We start from the raw sequence: 20,497 nt of genomic DNA, 5'->3' as shown, positions 1-20,497 counted from the left end.
TGTTCTGTACAGTGGTGGAAAAATTACACAATTGTCATACTTAAGTAAAAAATACCTTAATAAGAAATGACAAAGGTGAAAGTCACCCAGTAAAATAATACTTGAGTAAAAGTCAAAGTATTTAGTTTTAAATATACTGTACTTAAGTATCAGAAGTAAATGTAATTGCTAATGTATACTTAAGTGTGAATTTGACAATTTTCCTGTCCTGCTAAGCATTCAAAATATAACTAGTACTTTTGGGTGTCAGGGAAAATGTATGGAGTAAAAAGTACATTGTTTTCTGTAGTGAAGTAAAAGTTGTCTAAAATATAAATAGTAAAGTACAGATACCCCCAAAAACGACATAAGTATTACTTGAAAGTATTTTACTTAGTGAGCACCATAATTCATTGGACAGTGACCATTTTTTTGTTATTTTGGTTCTGTACTGTAGCACTTTAAGTTTGAAAGGATACAATGAGGGTGAAGTGCAGACTGTCAGCTTTAATTTGAGGGTATTTTCATACATATCGGATGAACCGTTTAGAAATGGCAGCACCTTTTGTATATGGTCCCCCCATTTTAAGGTACTACAAGTATTTGTTGAATTGGCTTCACAGATGTGTGTCGTTAGGCAGGTGTATTCATCTGTGTCGTTAGTGAATGCAGGAGAGATGTTGATGAATAGTATTGATTCTAGACTTTGCTATTGCCTTTGGAGGTTGTTGTTGGGGTGTGACAACATGAGGAAGACAGCAGTGTCGATGCAAATGAAGCTGGCCGTCATAAGGCTCAGAAATGAAAATCAATCTATCAGGAACATTGCAAAAACCCTGGGCGTGCCCAAGTCAACAGTTTGGTTAATCATTAACAAGAAAAAAACAACCGGTGAACTCAATTATGTCAAAAGACACGGTAGACTGAGGAAGACCACTGTAGTGGATGACCGGAGAATACTCTCTATGGTGAAGAAAAAAACCCTGACAACAGCCCAACAGATCAAAAACACTCCCCTGGATCCAGGTGTAGATGTGTCAAAGTCTACCATACGTAGAAGACTACACCAGCAGGACTACAGAGGGTACACTACAAGATGCAAACCACTGATAAGCCTGAAGAACAGAAAGGCGAGATTACAGTTTGCTAAAGAGCCCCAAGAGTTCTGGAAAAAAGTATTGTGGACAGATGAGACAAAGATTAACATGTACCAGAGTGATGGAAAGAGGAAAGTGTGGAGAAATAAAAGACATGCCCATGATCCAAAGCATACCACCTCATCCGTGAAACATGGTGGAGGGGGTGTTATGGCTTGGGCCTGTATGGCTGCCAGTGGAACAGGCTCACTTGTCTTCATCGATGATGTGACTGCAGACAGAAGAACAATGAATTCTGAAGTCGACAGAAATATTTTATCTACTCGGATAAAAACAAATGCCTCCAAACTCATTGGAGAGCAGGAGTGTGGCATACTGCTTGGCATACTGCTAGAGCAACGAAGGGGTTTTTGATGGCCAAAAAGTGGAAAATCCTTGACTGGCCGAGTCAATCACCGGATCTGAATCCAATTGAACATGCATTTTACATGTTGAAGAGGAGACTGAAGGCAATAAGTCCCCGAAACAAGCAGGAACTGAAGATGGCTGCAGTACAGGCCTGGCAGAGCATCACCTGGGAAGATACCCAGCGTCTGGTGATGTCGTTGCATCGCAGACTTTAAGCAGTCATTGCATGCAAAGGATATGCGACCAAATATTAACAATGATTACTTTATTCTACATTATGTTAAACTGTCCAATGTTTTTTGATGCCCGAAAATGGGGGGGGGCTATGTACAAAAGCTTCTATAATTTAGAAACGGTTCATCCGATATGTATGAAAATACCCTCAAATGAAGCTGACAGTCTGCACTTCACCGTCATTGTCATTATATCCTTTCAAACTCAAAGTGCTAGAGTACAGAACCAAAATAAATGGTCACTGTCCAATGAATTATGGTGCTCACTGTAAGTACTTTACACCACTGTTACAGTATACCATAGTAGAATCATTATAGGTGAATGAAGTAGTGTCTTTAATGCCCTCTACTTGCTGTCTACAAGCACTACTGTCTGCATTATTTAATTTCACCATTATGAGGGCACTATTAGTTTGACATACAAGTAATTTCAACTCATGTCCTCTTGGAATCAGAGGTCTTGGAATACAAGCAAACAATGAACCCTCATCCCCTCATTCACGATTCAGCTACCAACTTCATTTCATGGATACATTTTCTGTCAGCGACTTGGAGAACGTTATTAGAGACTCAGATATACAGTATATGTGTGTCTGTGTGGAAGGGTGTGGAAGTTGTGCTCTATTAGTCTATCTATATGTCTATGTGTGTTTCTTTCTATGCTAATGTTAGCCTTTGACATTGATGGAAGATCCAGCCAATATGAGAGATGTGCCGTCTACCTGCCAGAATACCTCTAATGACTGCCTTGACTACCCTTCACTGACCCTGTCCCTCACTCCCCTCCCAGAGAGGGGTGACGAGGAGGTAAGACATCCGAGAATGGGGTGAGGCAGTGCTTTGGGAAGACAGTGCTGTAACAGACCTACCAGTAGAGAGCAGTAAAACGAAATACCTGAATTTGAACTTTGGTAGTACTATACTAATGTATCGATGAGGGCAAACTCAGTGTCCTGATCACGACCAATTCAGCTGCACTAATTCATTGTATTATACTGTATATTGAGTGAAAGCAAACACAAAATAATAATCTCTGATGTATGCTTATTTTTGCTGTCTGTTTCAGGAAGAAAGAGGGAGTGTGTATGGATTTGCAACACCCACTTCCAAGGAACCAAGCTCTGGGTATGGGTAAATGCTGGGTGATGCACCGATATTACATTTTTGGCAGATACCGATATCCAATATTTTCCTTGCAAAAAAACCCCGATACCGATAACCGATATTTAAAATGTTTGCGGCCTTTTAAGCATTCTAGTAGAGTTAAATAGTTAACACACACACATGGACGCAGCGGTCTAAGGCACTGCAGCTCAGGGCAAGAGGCATCACTACAGTCCCTGGTTCGAATCCAGTCTGTATCACACCCGGCCATGATTGGGCGTCCAATAGGGCTGTGCACAATCGGCCCAGCATCGTCCGGGTTTGGCATTCATTGTAAATAAGAATTTATTCTTAACTGACTTGTCTAGTTAAATAAATGTTATACACACACGCACGCACACACACACACACACACCACTGACCAAAAAGTTATTTTGTTGGTATTTACGTATGTCCCCATTACCAGTAAAACATCATCAAAACATATTTATTTCACTTACTTGCTGTGCTGTTTCATTGTTCATTTGTTCAGTTGTTTCATTCTCAACCAGGATTTCTATGGAACGCCGTTTGGTTCTTTTTGCATGTCAAAAAAGATACACATCACATAAGACTATTTGACGTGTCAAAAAGCTTGTTGACCAATCAGGACTTGAATATCACTGCACGTCACATAATAATTTAACGCATTCATAATTTTTTTACGTAGTTATTACACATTGATTACACTATCACTCGTATTTCATGTCACAACGATTCATCGATACGTATGCTATGATGCTGGTAAAGTTGTCTTGCGCACCTACAGTGCTGGTCATAAAAAGAAGCTAGCTAGCTCATGATGCAAACAATGTTCTTCCCCAAAAACATAGCAAACTACATAATCTGTTTCAGTAGCTATCGTTAGCTAGCTAACTATATAGCTAGGTGTCATCATCTAAAATAACCCTAATTTATAAAACAGTTGTTATTTAATTAATGGTGGTCGGACCCATCTATGTGAAGCTAGCCACAATAAGGATTAGGCACAATAGTGGACGTTGCGGTTAGCCTTCAAAATAAACGTATGTCATTGACAGTGACGCAAGTGAATACAAATAGCAGAATTATGCCATAATTGAATAGATCATGCTAAACCAGGTTGGAAAGTTGTTATATAAAATCAACAAAAGACAATAATTTGTTAATTTGACAAAAATCTGTTGAAATCACACTGAATGTATTATACTTTAGAATTGCGTTGAGGGCATAGTTATTTCACTGTACAGCCTTACCTATGGATTGTGAATCAATGACATGGGGTATCAGTCTACTCAGTGACATCCAGAGAACATTAGTGTCGTAGCTCTTCTGAAACAACTGTGAATTGAGCCACATTTATTGTCAACCTATCTGTATTTTACAACATTAACAATGTCTACACGGTATTTCTGATCAATTTGATATTATTTTAATGGACATAAAATGTGCTTTTCTTTCCAAAACAAGGACATTTCTAAGTGACTCCAAACTTTTGAACGGTAATGTACGTTATATAGGTATGCACGTCAGCTTTGACATCAGTTTTTCACATCGGCGTTAAACTAAACATCGGGCCGATATCGATATTGGCATTTTTACGTTTACGATATGTTCACCGATATATTGTGCATCCCTAGTAAATGCAAAAACAAGGTGGCCATGGTTAAATTCAACACATAACCATCACAACTTCAACAATTCACCTATTGGTGAATTTTCCTTTCTGTATGCATTTCAAGATCATAACATTTGTAATTAAATACAAATTCAATGTGTTAGAAATGTTGCACTGGGCTCCATGCCCATCACCCACCATCAGTCAGGTCAAACTGAACAAATGGCTGGTGATGATGACATTTGGTCGATTGTCACAGTTTAGTGGACCAGTGTGCCTGGATCTAAAGTCATGGACCTGGATGGTCCAACAGTACAAAGACGATAACAAAAAAATAAGTGTAAATTGGTCCAGTTACAAACATTGGGTAATTGGTATGTGTATAGTTATTAGTTATTAGTTATTTCAGTAAACAATGATTTTAATGACAAAAAATAAATAAAAATACATCCCTTTTAGTGAGCATTTCTCATTTACCAAGATAATCCATCCACCTGACAGGTGTGGCATATCAGGAAGCTGATTAAACAGCACGATCATTACACAGGTGCACCTCGCGCTGGGGACAATAAAAGGTCACTCTAATGAAGCCCTTTTGTGGGGGAAAACTCATTCTGATTGGCTGGGCCTGGCTTGCCAGTGGGTGGGCCTATGCCCTCCCAGAATCACCCATGGCTGTGCCCCTGACCAGTGAGGGACAATTGAATTTAGGGACAATTTAATTTATTTCAATTGACTGATTTCCTTCTATGAACTGTAACTGTAAAATCTTTGAAATTGTTGCATGTTGCATTTATTTTTGTTAAGTATACAAAAAGTGCTTATTTTTCTAAACGGTGCACCCGATATGGAAAAAATATCTCACTGTCCCAATGATTATGTATAATAACACTTTTAATGACAGTATTTATCCATCCAAAAAATGCTAAGATGCTAAATTATAAACTGGGTGGTTCGAGCCCTGAATGCTGATTGGCTGACAGCAGTGGTATATCACGGGTATGACAAAACATTTATTTTTACTGCTCTAATTACGTTGGTAACCAGTTGTATAATAGCAGTAAGGCACCTCGGGGGTTTGTGGTATATGGCCAATATACCACGGCTAAGGGCTGTGTATAGGGCTCCGCGATGCGTCGTGCCTAAGAACAGCTCTTAGACGTGGTATATTGGCCATATACCACACCCCCGTGCCTTATTGCTTAAATACAAATTCCCTTTTCAGTGTAGCTGGAAAAACAGTTTACAATACTCTAGGTATTTGAAGTTACAGTAGGTATCTGGTTAGGCAGGTATTCCTACACATACAGTTGAAGTCGGAAGTTTACATACACACCTTAGCCAAATACATTTAAACTCAGTTTTTCACAATTCCTGACATTTAATTCTAGTAAAAATTCCCTGTCTTAGGTCAGTTAAGATCACCACTTTATTTTAAGAATGTGAAATGTCAGAATAATAGTAGAGAGAATGATTTATTTCAGCTTTTATTTCTTTCATCATATTCCCAGTGGGTCAGACGTTTACATACACTCAATTAGTATTTGGTAGCATTGCCTTTAAATTATTTAACTTGGGTCAAACGTTTCGGGTAGCCTTCCACAAGCTTCCCACAATAAGTTGGGTGAATTTTGGCCCAGTCCTCCTGACAGAGATGGTGTAACTGAGTCAGGTTTGTAGGCCTCCTTGCCTGCACGCGCTTTTTCAATTCTGCCTACAAATTTTCTATAGGATTGAAGTCAGGGCTTTGTGATGGCCACTCCAATACCTTGACTTTGTTGTCCTTAAGCCATTTTGCCACAACTTTGGAAGAATGCTTGGGGTCATTGTCCATTTGGCAGACCCATTTGCGACCAAGCTTTACCTTCCTGACTGATGTCTTGAGATGTTGCCTCAATATATCCACATCATTTCCCTTCCTCATGATGCCATTTATTTTGTGAAGTGCACCAGTGCACTGTTGTTCTGGGATTGATTTGCACTTTTCGCACCAAAGTACATTCATCTCAAGTAGACAGAACGCGTCTCCTTCCTGAGCGGTATGACGGCTGTGTGGTCCCATGGTGTTTATACTTGCGTGCTATTGTTTGTACAGATGAACGTGGTACCTTCAGGCGTTTGGAAATTGCTCCCAAGGATAAACCAAACTTGTCGAGGTGTACAATTTCTTTTCTGAGGTCTTGGCTGATTTATTTTTATTTTCCCATGATGTCAAGCAAAGAGGCACTGAGTTTGAAGGTAGGCCTTGAAATACATCCACAGGTACACCTCCAATTGACTCAAATTATGTCAATTAGCCGATCAGATGCTTCTAAAGTCATGACATAATTTTCTGGAATTTTCCAAGCTGTTTAAAGGCACAGTCAACTTAGTGTATGTAAACTTCTGACCCACTGGAATTATGATACAGTGAGTTATAAGTGAAATAATCTGTCTGTAAACAATTGTTGGAAAAATGACTTGTGTCATGCACAAAGTAGATGTCCTAACCGACTTGCCACACTAGTTTGTTTACAAGAAATTTGTGGAGTGGTTGAAAAACAAGTTTTAATGAGTCCAACCTAAGTGTATGTAAACTTCCGACTTCAACTGTATGAGATGAATAGTGACATTGACACAAGCTTTGTGGGCTTGTATGCTTCCAGGAGGGAGTCAGAGGAGTGGAGCCAATGGCAGGGGGAGTTCAGAGGTCAAATCCGAGCCCTGCGACACTGGCTGAAGAGCATGGAGATGAGGCTACCTCCTCTGGACCATACGGTCAGTTGGGTTGTTGAGTTGCTAGGTTCCTTACCTTTCTCTCGTTCACCTATTTAACCTACAGCTTGAATGTCATTTGTTTTATATATATGAATAAGACATTTTATGTCAACATTGCTAACATCAGTCTTTTCCCTCCGAATAAAATTATTCTCTGAGGTTTAGTGTACATTACGCACTTACGCACTTAGCAGTAGAATGAACAGGGCCTTGGCATATTTAGTAAAGCAACATCCTTGTCGTGGGATCTGCTGAAAGAGGCTATCAACCTATTGCCATCATCATCAATGGATATCCACGGAACCATTAAAGACGGACATCGTCCTCCATCCTTTGTTGCTGTGCATCCAATAACACAGAGTAAAATACACTGATGGAGAGGCGGCTGGATATTAAGTCAAGGAGAAGAATGAGTGAACAATGTTGATATATTATCCATTCACAGGATGCTAGAGGACTGGACAATACCCATCCCCCATGATGCAACTTGTTGGTCTAACGGTAATTGTGTGGGCTGGGAGAAATCCAAAGACGATTTCAAACAAAAACAGTGATTTGAGGCTGGCCCCTATTGTGTAATACACTGTCCCCATGGCGCTGGGCTGAGCATCACTATGGAATAATATGCCCTAAGCCCCAGAGAAATAAATGCTCTCTCACCCAGGGGGCTGGCATGATACCACTAAACAGAGAACGAGAGAAAAACTGTACAAACAAGAGAGCAAGAGTCAGAAGAGGGAGACACATTACACGAATGACTTCAGACAGAAGGAAAAAGAGCAAGGGAATCAGTGAGAGAGAAGAATCTAGAGCCAGACGGACTCAAGCGGAGATCGAGGTGGTGGTCTTCGCTCCTCCGTGTCCTGCAGCAAGTTTCCTTTGGGGAGAGGGGCAGGCAGGCAAGCTCTTTTGTGCTGTGCTGGGACAGGGAGGCTGGAGAGACGCTCAGCAGTGGAGGCCCACTGCACACATGAGCGAACAGACTGAAAGGACATTAGACTCAGATGGGAGGATGAGGAAAAAATAAAAGAGAAAACAGGATCTTACCGAGTGCTGTGGTCTGGCCAAAAAGGCATTTGTTGTGTGTACCCCCGGCCATTAGTCTTTTTTATCTGTTAGTGGCGGACAACGACATCTCAGCGTTGCACAATAATTAGTGTGTCTTGAAGGGTGATATTTTATATCACAAACAGTGACAGTGTTCTTTTAGACTTACGATAATGAACAAGGGCCTCGACTCCGATAGCTAGCCTAATCCACAGATTTAAAGCATCAATATGACCCGCGGAAGAGCACACCAAGGCTCTTTACAACACGGACACTGATTGAATCAATCGCCATACTGTGGTGTTTCAGCATCACGTCACTACTCTCTGCATTCATTTAGCCTTTTTGTCTTCTTTGTGGATGTGAGTACTGTGTTACCTCAGAGGGAAAGGAGGACCTTATTGTGATTGATAGGTTTTGCTACATTTAGTGTTACTAAAAGTTCCATTGTCCTAATTGTTTGTTTGATTGATTCATTGATTATAACGCTAAATGGCGTAACAACTGAATTGTTTAATCTTATAATCAGGGTTTGAACAGGATAAATACACATGACCTTCGGGTGAACTTATCCATCAAGCCAAAGCCAATTGTTTTTTCTCTAATATTGAATTGCTAAATATTTGTTCATTATGATGGCATCATCACGCTTTGTTGTGTGTGTGTGTGACTCCGAAATGTGTGTATGACACATGTACGACTCAACTTAAATCAGTCAGTGTTTAAGATTTTTTATGAGCTATAAGGTAGACCGCTATGTTCAGTGGTGAGCTGAGGGTGTGGGGGCTCCTGTGCCTCTCCCAATGAGTGTGGGTTAAATGCAGGTAGTCTTTATTCAGTACTGTGCCTTTGTCACAGTGCACATCTCCATAAGCCTTTGTCATGTTAATGCTGCTAGTCTGCTCCACTGCTGTTTTCAGTCTGGTCTGTGGGAACTCGTTAGTTCGCTAGGCTAACTGTATAATTGAGACACAACACAACGTCCCCCAACATGCCAACAATACACAGGAGAGAGACACACCTGCTCCTTAACACATGCTCTGACAGTGGGTCATGTTCTTTAAAACATACTGTGGCAAAAGGGTTTTGCAATAGGAAAAGAAACATTTGACTTTTGAACGACAACATCAGATAGTACTTCACTGTTTCACTCCACTTCGGGACATTTTATTCCGTTCCGTGACTGTTGAACATCGCCTTGTTTCTCCATACAACCTAACAGCCTCCATAAACCAAGTTAAGGTGATTCATAAACGGCTGTGAATCAGACATTTGATTCGTTTAAAAAAAAAAAGTAGGCCTAGAAGTTTACGCTGAACGTTCCACCTTGTGAAAATGACTTGAAGCGTTTGCATTGTGTAAGAAGTGCTGTGTTGCGTCACTCAAAAGTCAGAAAAGCAATCTCTCCATTCAGAGAAACGAATTAAGGCCAAAAGTTCCTCTCTTCTTTGTTCCGTCCCCCCGCTATTGAGGAACTGCTGGATAAAGAGTGTCTGTGTCCCTCTGTCTCTAAAGGTCTCTAATTTCCCTTGGCCCGCTGCAAAGTCTGCATCTCAAATAAGCCCTGCACACATAACCTGTAAACAGAACCAGGAAGAGGGGTGAGAGATAGCAGCCTATTCTCCTCTCCTCTGGCTTGATGGCAGTGGGCAAACAGTAGCCCCTCTCTGATGACGGCAGATAATGACTTGGGAAGATGCGTTGGTGTTGATTGCTGTGAGTCACCAAGTGGTAAAGATAGGGAGGGGAGGGATTGTGTGTGTCGTTGTGTGTGTGTGTGTGTGTGTGTGTGTGTGTGTGTGTGTGTGTGTGTGTGTGTGTGTGTGCGTGTGCGTGCGTGTGTGTGTGTGCGTGTGTGTGTGTGTGTGTGTGTGTGTGTGTGTGTGTGTGTGTTCATAATGTTTTGAATTGTGGTTATCCACTTCTTTCTGGTCCTGGGATTAATTGTGTTTTTGTGTTTCTTCAACATTTGTTGTCATCAACCTTTGCATAGTAATACTAAAAGGTTATTGACAATGTAGCGGCTTCTTTTATGTTCTGACTCTTTACTTGTTGTGGAAGCTTTCAATCTAATCTTCCTGTGAACAGACCAATCACATAAGGGGGCTGGGTCGTTGGTTTTGTTGTTGAATCCCTCCACCCTGTGACTAAGATTTCCAGTATCCAGGCACCCCAGGGAAGCCCCTAACTCCTTTTCACCCAAACCCACACATTTCTGGGAAGCAACCCCTTTAGTGTTAAACAACTGTATGTATGTGTGTGTGTGTGTGTGTGTGTGTGTGTGTGTGTGTGTGTGTGTGTGTGTGTGTGTGTGTGTGTGTGTGTGTGTGTGTGTGTGTGTGTGTGTGTGTGTGTGTGTGTGTGTGTGTGTGTGTGTGTGTGTGTGTGTGTGTGTGTGTGTGTGTGTGTGTGTGTGTAATGGTGTTGCATGGTGCTTTAGTTTTGACCCATCAAAGGGACCCCTTTTTCATTTCCTCATGAAGAGGGCTCCCCATGTGAGGGGTGGGTGTGGCTGCCAAAGTGCTAATTACCACATAGGCTACTGGAGCCATAGAGGATCCACTGAGGTCTTGTTTAATTTGAAGGCAGAGCAGAGAGGGAAGAGAAGGAAGGTTGTGGAGGAGAAGGGGGGACATGCCATGCAGCCAGCAGGATTAATCTACTTTAGTGCTCTCAGGTCTTCTGGCACATGGGGTCTGTGATCAAATTTGGCCCCATTTGCAACCAATTTGGAATTGTGTTCTTTTAGGCCCCTATATCCCATCTCCCCATATCAGAACCTACACTTCCCAGTCTTACATACAGCATAGGCGGCAGATGGGAGGTTAATGGTAGAGAAACTGGGAAATGATCAACTGCCTGGCTGCCCAGCCTGTTAATAGTGTGTTGCTTCGTAGCCCCATTGATCCAGTGCTTCTTCAACTACTGTACACCAGCCAGTCTTTTGGAACGGGGTTTACGTGTGGTTAAGGCCATGGTGTAAAATGGAAAGGGACAGCGGGTTTGGTGAAACGATTCAATTACTTCTAAGAGGATTTGGAGCTAGCTGAAAACCAGGATCAGGTGTTGTGGGCTTAGAACAGTGGCCCTGGCATCCCGGGGTCTCACCCATGCCAGACCCACTCAGGGAGAAGGAGGAGGGCTGGCTCACTTGCTCTTTGTTAAACAGCTGAAGACACTGCTGCTCTCCTATGGGACCAACCAAACCCTTATCTGGAGTATTGCTACTATTTCGAAAGCTTGATCTTGTCTGCCTAGACGTATCAATCTCTCTGAACTGTCAGTTGCAGATGTCCGTGCATTTCTGTCATTGCCTGCAGGTTCAGATCTCTGGGACGGAGAAGGTAAAGTATGGGAGGTCGTAATATGTGAGGCTAGTATAATTTAGGACACACGGGGATGGAGTAGTCACAGGGTTAAATAACTTGACCCCGTGGGGGGTCACGCTATTGAATTCACTTTTCCTTCGCAGCCAGGGCATTTTCAGTCTCCTTTGTGATTCATGCTATCACCTCTTTACCAGTTACTCCTTGTCCCTCATTGTCCCTTTGTCCCTCAAAGTGGCAAGTAACACTGTCATAAACAAACATTCACTCCTGGGAAAATAAGCCTAAGCAAGGTTGAATTGAATCTCACATGAAGACATGCAGTACCGGTATGACAATATCTTGGCATCAGTGTAAAACATGTTACGTTTACACTACAGAAAGATGGTGTATTGGTGATCAGCTAATCTTGGCACAGTGAAAACGGAGGGACATGTGATTTTGTGTCCCCTTCTGTCTTTGCACAGAGAGAGTCAATATTTCGCCCCCTCTTCCATCTGCCATGCACTTTCTCCTCTGACTAATCATTCTGGAGACATTGACTCCAATGTCACTTCGCCCCCACCTTCATATACAGATTACCACAACTAGCCTGTACCCCCGCACACTGACTCGGTACCGGTGCCCCCTGTCAATAACCTCGTTATTGTTATTCTTATTGTGTTACTTTTTATTATTACATTTGATTATTACCGACTTGGTAAATATTTTCTTCTTCTTGAATTGCGCTGTTGGTTAAGGGCTTGTAAGTAAGCATTTCACGGTAAAGTCTACACTTGTTTTATTCGGCGCATGTGGCAAATAAAGTTTGATTTGATTTGATTTTGAAAGACTGTAGATTATGGAAGATGGAGGGGGCTTGCGTGTGTACGTGAGAGAGAGACCGAGAGTGTGTGTGTGTGTGTGAGAGAGAGGGAGAATATTGGAGGAGGGAGAGAGAAAGATAAGGAGAGAGAGAGAGAGACAGACAGAGAAAGATGTTAAATTAGGTTGTTCAGGGCTTCGGGGAATAAACACCTCTTTGAAGGGAGTGGCCTAAAATGCACCCGTTCTCCAGGGCTTCCAGTGCACCTGCTGCCCTGCACCTGTCCACTTACTCACAGCTAGTTGTAATCCCAGCTCTTATCCCAGGGGAGATCGCTACACACATCATCTCCAGGTGATCACATGAGTGTGTGATTAGCTGGTTTCATTCAACTGGGGTGTTGGTTTCCCTAGTCTTAGTCTCCCTGTAATAGATAGAATAGGAAATAAAACAATTAGGTTACATAGTGTTAATGTAAAAAGACAAATCACATGTAGATGCTATTGTATAGTTGAGATTTAGTTTGATGCAAATGTAGTTTGATAAACGACATCCACAGGGTTCCGTCATAGCTTTCCCAGGAGTCCGAAAGGTCTATTTTGCCAACATCCAATTTTCTCAATTTCGTCTTCATTTATCTTCTTTGTTTTTCATAGGAGTTGTATGGGTCTGGAAGTGAGTTGAAAAAAAGTCATCAGAGATGTTTTACAGTAATTTGCTGTCTTTGTTGCTGCTACGAAAGGCTACTGCACTGACTGAATGGAGATGGGGGAATGACTGTGGGTGGGTGATGGTCCCTCCTTTTGTGGCCTTGCGCTGCGTGCCCCTGCCGGCGCCGTGTGAGCTAGAGGCAGAGAGAAGGGGCTGGAGGCAGCTGGAGGCATGTGAATGTTTCCAGGAGGGCGACCCGGAGCTCTTTAGAAAGCTTTTTTCTCTCACTCTCTCTTTTCTTCACCACAAGCAGCATGGAGTTTCAGAGCCCAAATAAAACCTTCTAAAGGAGGGGTTATCAAGGGGGGGGGGCGAAAGGAGGAAGGTAAGGGAAGCACTTTGCTGTCTAACTGTCCGGTACAGGAGCACAAGCGGTGTAGATTGTGCCACTGGCCTGCAGTCATATGGAGCTACCAGAGTGTGATCACAATGCAATAACTATTTTCTGTCTGGGAACCGAGAGAATCTAGTTGAGCCGTTGGAACTACATTGTCTTGATTCCGGGTGCGCCATCGTCCTATTGGTGGCGTGAACAAGGAAGGAATTCCTCAATCGGAGCTCCAACAACAAAGGAGAGAGGGAGAGGAGCGGAGCCGGTGGGAAGGGAGGAGGGGGTGCTGTGAGAGGGGAGAGGAGGACATTGTTTGCCTGTGGCTGTGGGCAACGGAAAGCATGGGTTATCAGGCCTTGTGTGTTTTTGTTTAGAGAGTGTGGTTTGATGTGAGGATGTCTGAGTGAGTTGTGAGTGTATGTGCGTGAGGAGGCTTCTTGGGAAGGGAGGGAGGCTATTCAAAGGATGCTCAAACAAGGCAGGAATTTTTTTCTCTCCTTTTTGAATGGTGACTGAGGACTAGCTGAATTCCTTTGCTCTAGCCGTTGTGCTCGTCTCTGCTCCAGGGTAAGTGTGCGTCACCTAAATCTCAAACCGCCAAAACTGCCACCAGGCCTGGATTGGCTTATAGGAAAAGTTCAGTAGGAGTTTACTCTTCTGTGATTGTAGCTTGGAAGAGCATGTGATGATGCAAAGTGGCTATGACCATTGGTTCACTGGTCCACATTGGCCCAAAGGGACAGTTCCGAGTCTGAACAGTGAATGTGAACCTAGAAGTATATTTTTATTTTTACTCCACAAAAATAGGAATTTTTTTGATTGTTTCATACGGTTGTAAGTATAATGTCTTCATGATAATGGCAATGTGCAGTAATAACGCGCAAGGTCGAATATTCTAATTTACAGATTTGATTCAGGAAGAAAGTAGTGAGATTGATATGTGAAATTGGGAAAATTCGATGGTCCGTTGCTACATTTTGTCAGGAGCGGAATGATAACAATAGCATTGTGGTGCTAGAACCAGCATGTGCTGTTTTTAAATGCAATTCACCAAATATCAAACAACTTCACCATTGGATGCAACCGTCACATATAGTCTTACCATAGCCAATTTGCATCTTGGGTTTAATGTATTAGATATTTAATATTATTTCCTAGATGTAATGTGAGGTGTTTAAATCAACAAAACAGTTTGATACAATCGTTTGTTGGCACGCTTTGTTGTTCTGTTTTAGCCTTGAACAGATGACCTTTTTTGATATCTGTGGTAAGAATTCTCACGGGTGAACGCACAGCTGTCAGCTTTAATTAGAAGACCGCTATCTTGATTACCACATAGAGACCCTCCGTGAATTGGGACTGGCCTGTCTTTGTGCGGCTCTGAGATTGTAATTCATGATTATTATTCTGTGGTTAATGGAATCAATGGTCTGGTTTGCCCGTCATTGGACGCGTTTTTTTGGTTTGGATACACACTGGAACAATGGTGCCAAAACACCAGATTCTCTTTTGTGTGTGAGTGTATGTTGGTGTAGGTGTGGGTGGGGACTGTGTTTCTCACAGACACTCACCGAAAAAAAAACCTCACACACATTCAAACTGTCCAGTGTCCATCAGTGATAGGATACATAGATTTCAATTTGGAATGATTGAGATGAATAGCATCAGACATTTTACTGCCCTTTCAGGTCTCGTTGCATGTTCCATATATTGCAGAGTAGCCCTTTATTGTGACTCTACATTTGATTCATCGGGAAATGGTCTTGCAGGGACAGATCTTGAGAGCACACAAAGAGCAAAGAGTCTAAATCAAGGGTCATTTCTAGAGAGGTTAAGTGGTGGAATGGGCCGGGTCATCTGAGATATGGGTTCAGTGAAATGGTTGCCTGGCTTCAGCTTTAGCGCAGAACTAGCTACTGTGCACATTTGTATCATATAGCAACATGGTCTTATTAAAATATGTCAAAACAGTATAATTGAACCATTGGTTAGCCTGTTGTAGAATGATTGCCTGGGTTGTTTGAATTCTTAGTTAAATTGCAGTATGGCCTTGCAGATTATTTGAGATTTTGATGGACCTTGAATATGGGCTCTTAGAATGACCCAATTGCCTCATACAGTAGAGTTGAAATACATAACTGATAGTTTGGTCGCTATAATACCAAATAGCTACCCGGACTATCTGTATTGACACTTTTTGCACTAACTTTTGACACTTCACATACGCTACTGCTACTGTTTACTATCTATCCTGTTGCTTAGTCACTTTACTCATACCTATATGTACATGTCTACCTCAATTACCTTGTACCCCTGCAAATCGACTCGGTACTGGTACTCCGTGTATATAGCAAAGTTAGCGTTACTCATTGTGTGTTTATTCCTTGTGTTATAATTGTTCTCTCTGCGTTGTTGGGAAGGGCCGTAAGTAAGCATTTCACTGTTAGTCTACACCTGTTGTTTACGAAGCATGTGACAAACACAATTCGATTTGATTTGATCAGATTGATGTGGTAATTAGCGTCCTCAGTGTTTGTTTTCAGATGGCGTCTCACTGTTAATGTAGTAAATGTGTCAGTAGGATGACACACAGCATCATCACGCTACATACAGTATGTCTCATAGTGTATGTATGTAGTAGTTTATGAGAGCACACTCAGGTAGCCTGGGATCATACCTGATATGCTCTGTTTCCATTGTCTGCTATTTTGAAGTGAAACAATGGGCAAACAGAACGTATCAGTTTGAATTCCAGGCTACACTTTTTTATTTAACTAGGCAAGTCAGTTAAGAACAAATTCTTATTTACAACGACGGCCTACCACGGCCAAACCCTAACCCGGATGACGCTGGGCCAAATGTGTGCCGCCCTATGGGACTTCCAATCACGGCCGGTTGTGATACAGCCTAGAATCGAACCAGGGTCTGTAGGGACGCCACTTGGGAGCACATCAGGTGCAATAGCCAGTCAGACATGGCACGCCCTCACCCTTTGCCTTGGTTTGTTAACCTACTGAACATGGACACAGCCGCCTGGCCGCAGACACTCTCCTCTGGAGAATACGAGGATGTGATTAAGGCTAACCGGGTAATCATTGATCTTGGGCTGGGGCTTTGTCTGTGAGCCACTCTCCTCTCTGATCCTGTGTACAGAATTCCCCCTGGGATCCATGCAATGGCCTACGTCATCTGCGTTGCAGACATGTGCATAGTACGACTATAATTACTAAAATGCACATAGAGAGGTCTAATTCGAAATGTTCAGTTCAGGTACACCCTTATTATATAATAGAAGACAGATACATCCTGGTTTTTAATGGGGATCATGGCTGTGAAACAGAATGAACTGAATAGAATTATGAATTATGAATAGAATAGAATTACAGTATGACATGTAATTGCTGACAGAGGCACAATGAGGTTGTGTTCTGCTACAAGCCGAACAAGCTGTTTTATCTCCACCAAAGAGAACAGCCGAATCTAGTCATGCAGCTAATTGTTTCGAGCTCCTAACCTGTGAGTACTGAATATTCATTGTAACCAAAGAACAAAGAGCGGATACAGCCAGCAAAGACGGCACTGTAAAATGTGGTGTCTTCTGGTTCAGCGAGCCAGAAAACAGAAAACTCTCTTGGCAGGTTTTTTGGAGCCAACTTCCCTAATTTATCTGACCCGACCAGCCGAGACCAGTTGCGACCAGCCGTGACCTGGAATGACCTGTTGTCGATCCACAGGCTCTAATCCACTCTGACCTCAGAGGAAGCAGTCGCAGCTGAGTATAGCAGAGCCCCTCCCTGGTAGCCCTGATGGGCCCACATCAGCCCCTATAGGCCAGGATAATTACACTCATCTTTGAACCCTCTGTCATAACAATGACCATACTGTGGAGATGTAACAGACAGCCTGAAACAGTCCCTAGTCGTGGATCAAACTCATGGCAGTTATGTTGGAATTAGCCACAGTCCAAAATGTTGTGATGATGTGATTTGTCAGTGATCAGTCACAGCAGCAATCTTGCTGCTATTACCATTCACAATTATGTACAGTACACCCTGTTCACAATGCTTTGTGAGCCCAGTGTCTCTGCAGTTATGTCAGGTCATCACAAGCAGATCAGAAAGCGGAACGGTGTCCTGTGTCATCATAGACATCTTTTATCTGTGATTCCCCGACTATGCATCACTGCCCCCCCCCAGCCACCCCTACTTCCTCCACCCGCTCCTCAGCACACAAAAAAATGAGGGGGCGTTTTTATGCCTGACATATTTGATCATGGGCTAAATAGTTTCCCCAGGGCCATGATATATATATATATAGATAGATAGATAGATAGATAGATAGATAGAGAGATAGAGAGAGAGAGAGAGAGAGAGAGAGAGAGAGAGAGAGAGAGAGAGAGAGAGAGAGAGAGAGAGAGAGAGAGAGAGAGAGAGAGAGAGAGAGAGAGAGAGAGAGAGAGAGAGAGAGAGAGAGAGAGAGAGAGAGAGAGAGAGAGATCAGATCAGATCAGATCAGTGCATGTGGTCCAAGGATGACAAAGAACCAGGCTTGTCTGCACAGTAAGCCAGCCAGGAATCCCTGGCTCTGCTGTGCTTCAGTTGATTTTACTGTACTTCTCTCTCTCTCAACAAATGGGCTGTGGTGGTTAGAGATGGAGTGACTAGGTAGTTAACCTCTCATGGATATGTTTCTGCAGTTGTAGTAGTTTTCACCATATTTTAGTTAGTGATTGCTTTCACAAGTCGTGCACATTGCAAATAATATGATATTTACCATTATCCAAAGTTGGTGCAATAACATCAGAGATCAACAAAACATGCAATATAAATCAAACTGTTTTGGGGGGTCAACGAGGAATGATTTTACAGTTCAGCTGGATGCTCACCCCAAGCCCCCTTGTCTCACTCTAGGCATCTGAAGGATCTCCTGCATGCATGGCAGAGGGGCCCACTCTCGCCTATTACCTCACTATCCCCTGGGCTGAAGGATTATGGGTAATCTGATCAGCCGGCCCAGCTGCCTGGGCCAGAAGTCCAAGCAGGTGAGGTCCGACGAGGACTTCCTGAAGGAGTGCTACCAGCGGCGTCGCGAATGGCAAGCTCCGCCCCTGACGCACCACGGGGAGGCCAGGCGGGAGGAGGTGGTCAGAGAGAGGGAGGAGGAGGAGGAGAGGGTGACAGACAGGACGAAGGAGGGTGAGGTGGAGGACGAGGTGTCTCACGGCGACACCCCTCCCTCGGACAAACCCCTCAGGACCAACCCCTCCCCCACCCCGACGGTCACCACCACCAGTACTCTGGACAATGCCTTGCGCGGCACCCCCTCCCCCATCAAGACTTCCAGTAACAGCACCCTGACCAGGAAGGCCGTGGTCCAAGAGATCCCCTATGGGAGATCCCCTCTAGCCCAGCCCGGCTCAGTCCCGGGCTCAGCGGAGAGGAGGGCCAGCTTCCAGAGGAGAGACTCCAGAGAAGGAAGCCTCCAGAGGAGAGACTCTAGAGAGGGCAGCCCCTGGTCCTGGAAGACCTTGGCCTCCCGCGAGGTCACGGAGGTGACGGAAGTGACAGAGACAGTCGTGACAGAGATTGTGGAGGTGACGGAGTACCCGTCTGGAGAGAAGGGCGGAGACGCCATAGTCACCAGGACTGTTAGGGTTCTGACTGGAGCTGCTGAGGAACTCGCTGAGGTCAATATAACTTCAACAGCCAACAGCCTCTCTAAAGTGTCTAATATTATTCACTACAGTAGACTAGGATGTGACTTTCCTTTCCCCCCCCCCTTTTCATTCCATTCTTTCATTGAACTTCTGAACTTCAGCTCATCATCTTCACCGCTCTGCAATTATCTTAACATCTCTTCAGCAGCATGTGCTACAGAATGTGTTATACTTTTGTTAGGACAGTGCTCTTTTTCAGAAAAGTAGATTGAGCAATGAAGTCGGTTGTTGTGTTGACTTTTATATTTCTACCCCAGCTGCAAAGCGATGGGCATTCTAGTTCAGACCAAGATTCCAGCTCGGACCGTTGGAGGGTAAGATATCCAGTGAATTGCTGTTTTTTTTTAATGTGATTTACTATTTACACATTATCTCAATCGCCTCTGCACAGTATGAAGGTAACACTGATATTACAGAATGGTGCCCATGGTTTCATATGTTTGAGTTACTGTAAACAGTGTTAATGCTGTGTCATGCTCTCTTTTCCCCCCAGGGAACGAGATCTGCCTTGACTCTGAGAGACGATTTTGCAGATTCTGAAACGTTCCATCAATCCCTGGAAGCACTGTTGACCTGGGTCTGTGAGATAGAGGAGCTGACAGCCAATCAGAAGCCTCTATCTTCAGAGGTCAAAGTGGTGAAAGCACAGCTGCAAGAGCAGAAGGTACAGTACCAGTCAAACGTTTGGACACGCCAACTCATTCAAGGGTTTCTTGATTTTTACTATTTTCTACATTGTAGAATAATGGTGAAGACATTAAAACTATGAAATAACACATATGGAATCATGTAGTAACCAAAATAGTGTTAAACAAATCAAAACATATTTTGTATTTGAGATTCTTCAAAGTGGCCACCCTTTGCATTGATGACAGCTTTGCACACTCTTGGCATTCTCTCAACCAGCTTCATGAGGTAGTCACCTGGAATGCATTTCAATTAACATGTGTGCCTTGTTAAAAGTTAATTTGTGGAATTTCTTTCCTTCTTACTGCGTTTGAGCCAATCAGTTGTATTGTGACAAGGTAGGGGTGATATACAGAAGATAGCCCTATTTGCTAAAAGACAAGTCCATATTATGGCAAGAACAGCTCAAATAAGCAAAGACAAATGACAGTCCATCATTACTTTAAGACATGAAGGTCCGTCAATCCGGAAAATGTCAAGAACCTTGAAAGTTTCTTCAAGTGCAGTCGCAAAAACCATAAAGCGCTATGATGAAATTGGCTCTCATGAGGACCGCCACAGGAAAGGAAGACTCAGAGTTATCTATGCTGCAGAGGATAAGTTCATTAGAGTTAACTGCACCTCAGATTGCAGCCCAAATTAATACTTCACAGAGTTCAA

The 20,497-nt window shown here is 43.0% G+C and overlaps 1 protein-coding gene across 2 annotated transcripts in view; it reads left to right on the top strand.

The window, feature by feature from the left end:
• Positions 1–2,368: 2,368 nt before the first annotated feature.
• macf1b (microtubule actin crosslinking factor 1b) overlaps positions 2,369–20,497 on the top strand; it is a 46,327-nt gene continuing 28,198 nt past the window's right edge. The window contains exons 1-5 of one of the 2 annotated variants that reach the window (XM_071383216.1): positions 2,369–2,524; positions 2,784–2,842; positions 7,103–7,214; positions 19,408–19,464; positions 19,644–19,814. In XM_071383216.1, the coding sequence (XP_071239317.1) occupies positions 2,402–2,524; positions 2,784–2,842; positions 7,103–7,214; positions 19,408–19,464; positions 19,644–19,814 (522 nt within the window). In that variant the 5' untranslated portion in view covers positions 2,369–2,401. Of the gene's footprint in view, positions 2,525–2,783; positions 2,843–7,102; positions 7,215–13,249; positions 14,002–18,344; positions 19,121–19,407; positions 19,465–19,643; positions 19,815–20,497 lie in introns of those variants that run through there. The other variant, XM_071383215.1, reaches the window with a different exon arrangement.

The sequence above is a fragment of the Salvelinus alpinus genome, chromosome 35, assembly GCF_045679555.1.
Source record: "Salvelinus alpinus chromosome 35, SLU_Salpinus.1, whole genome shotgun sequence".
NCBI classification, from domain to species: Eukaryota; Metazoa; Chordata; class Actinopteri; order Salmoniformes; family Salmonidae; genus Salvelinus; species Salvelinus alpinus.
This window is presented reverse-complemented; position numbering and strand designations above follow the sequence as displayed.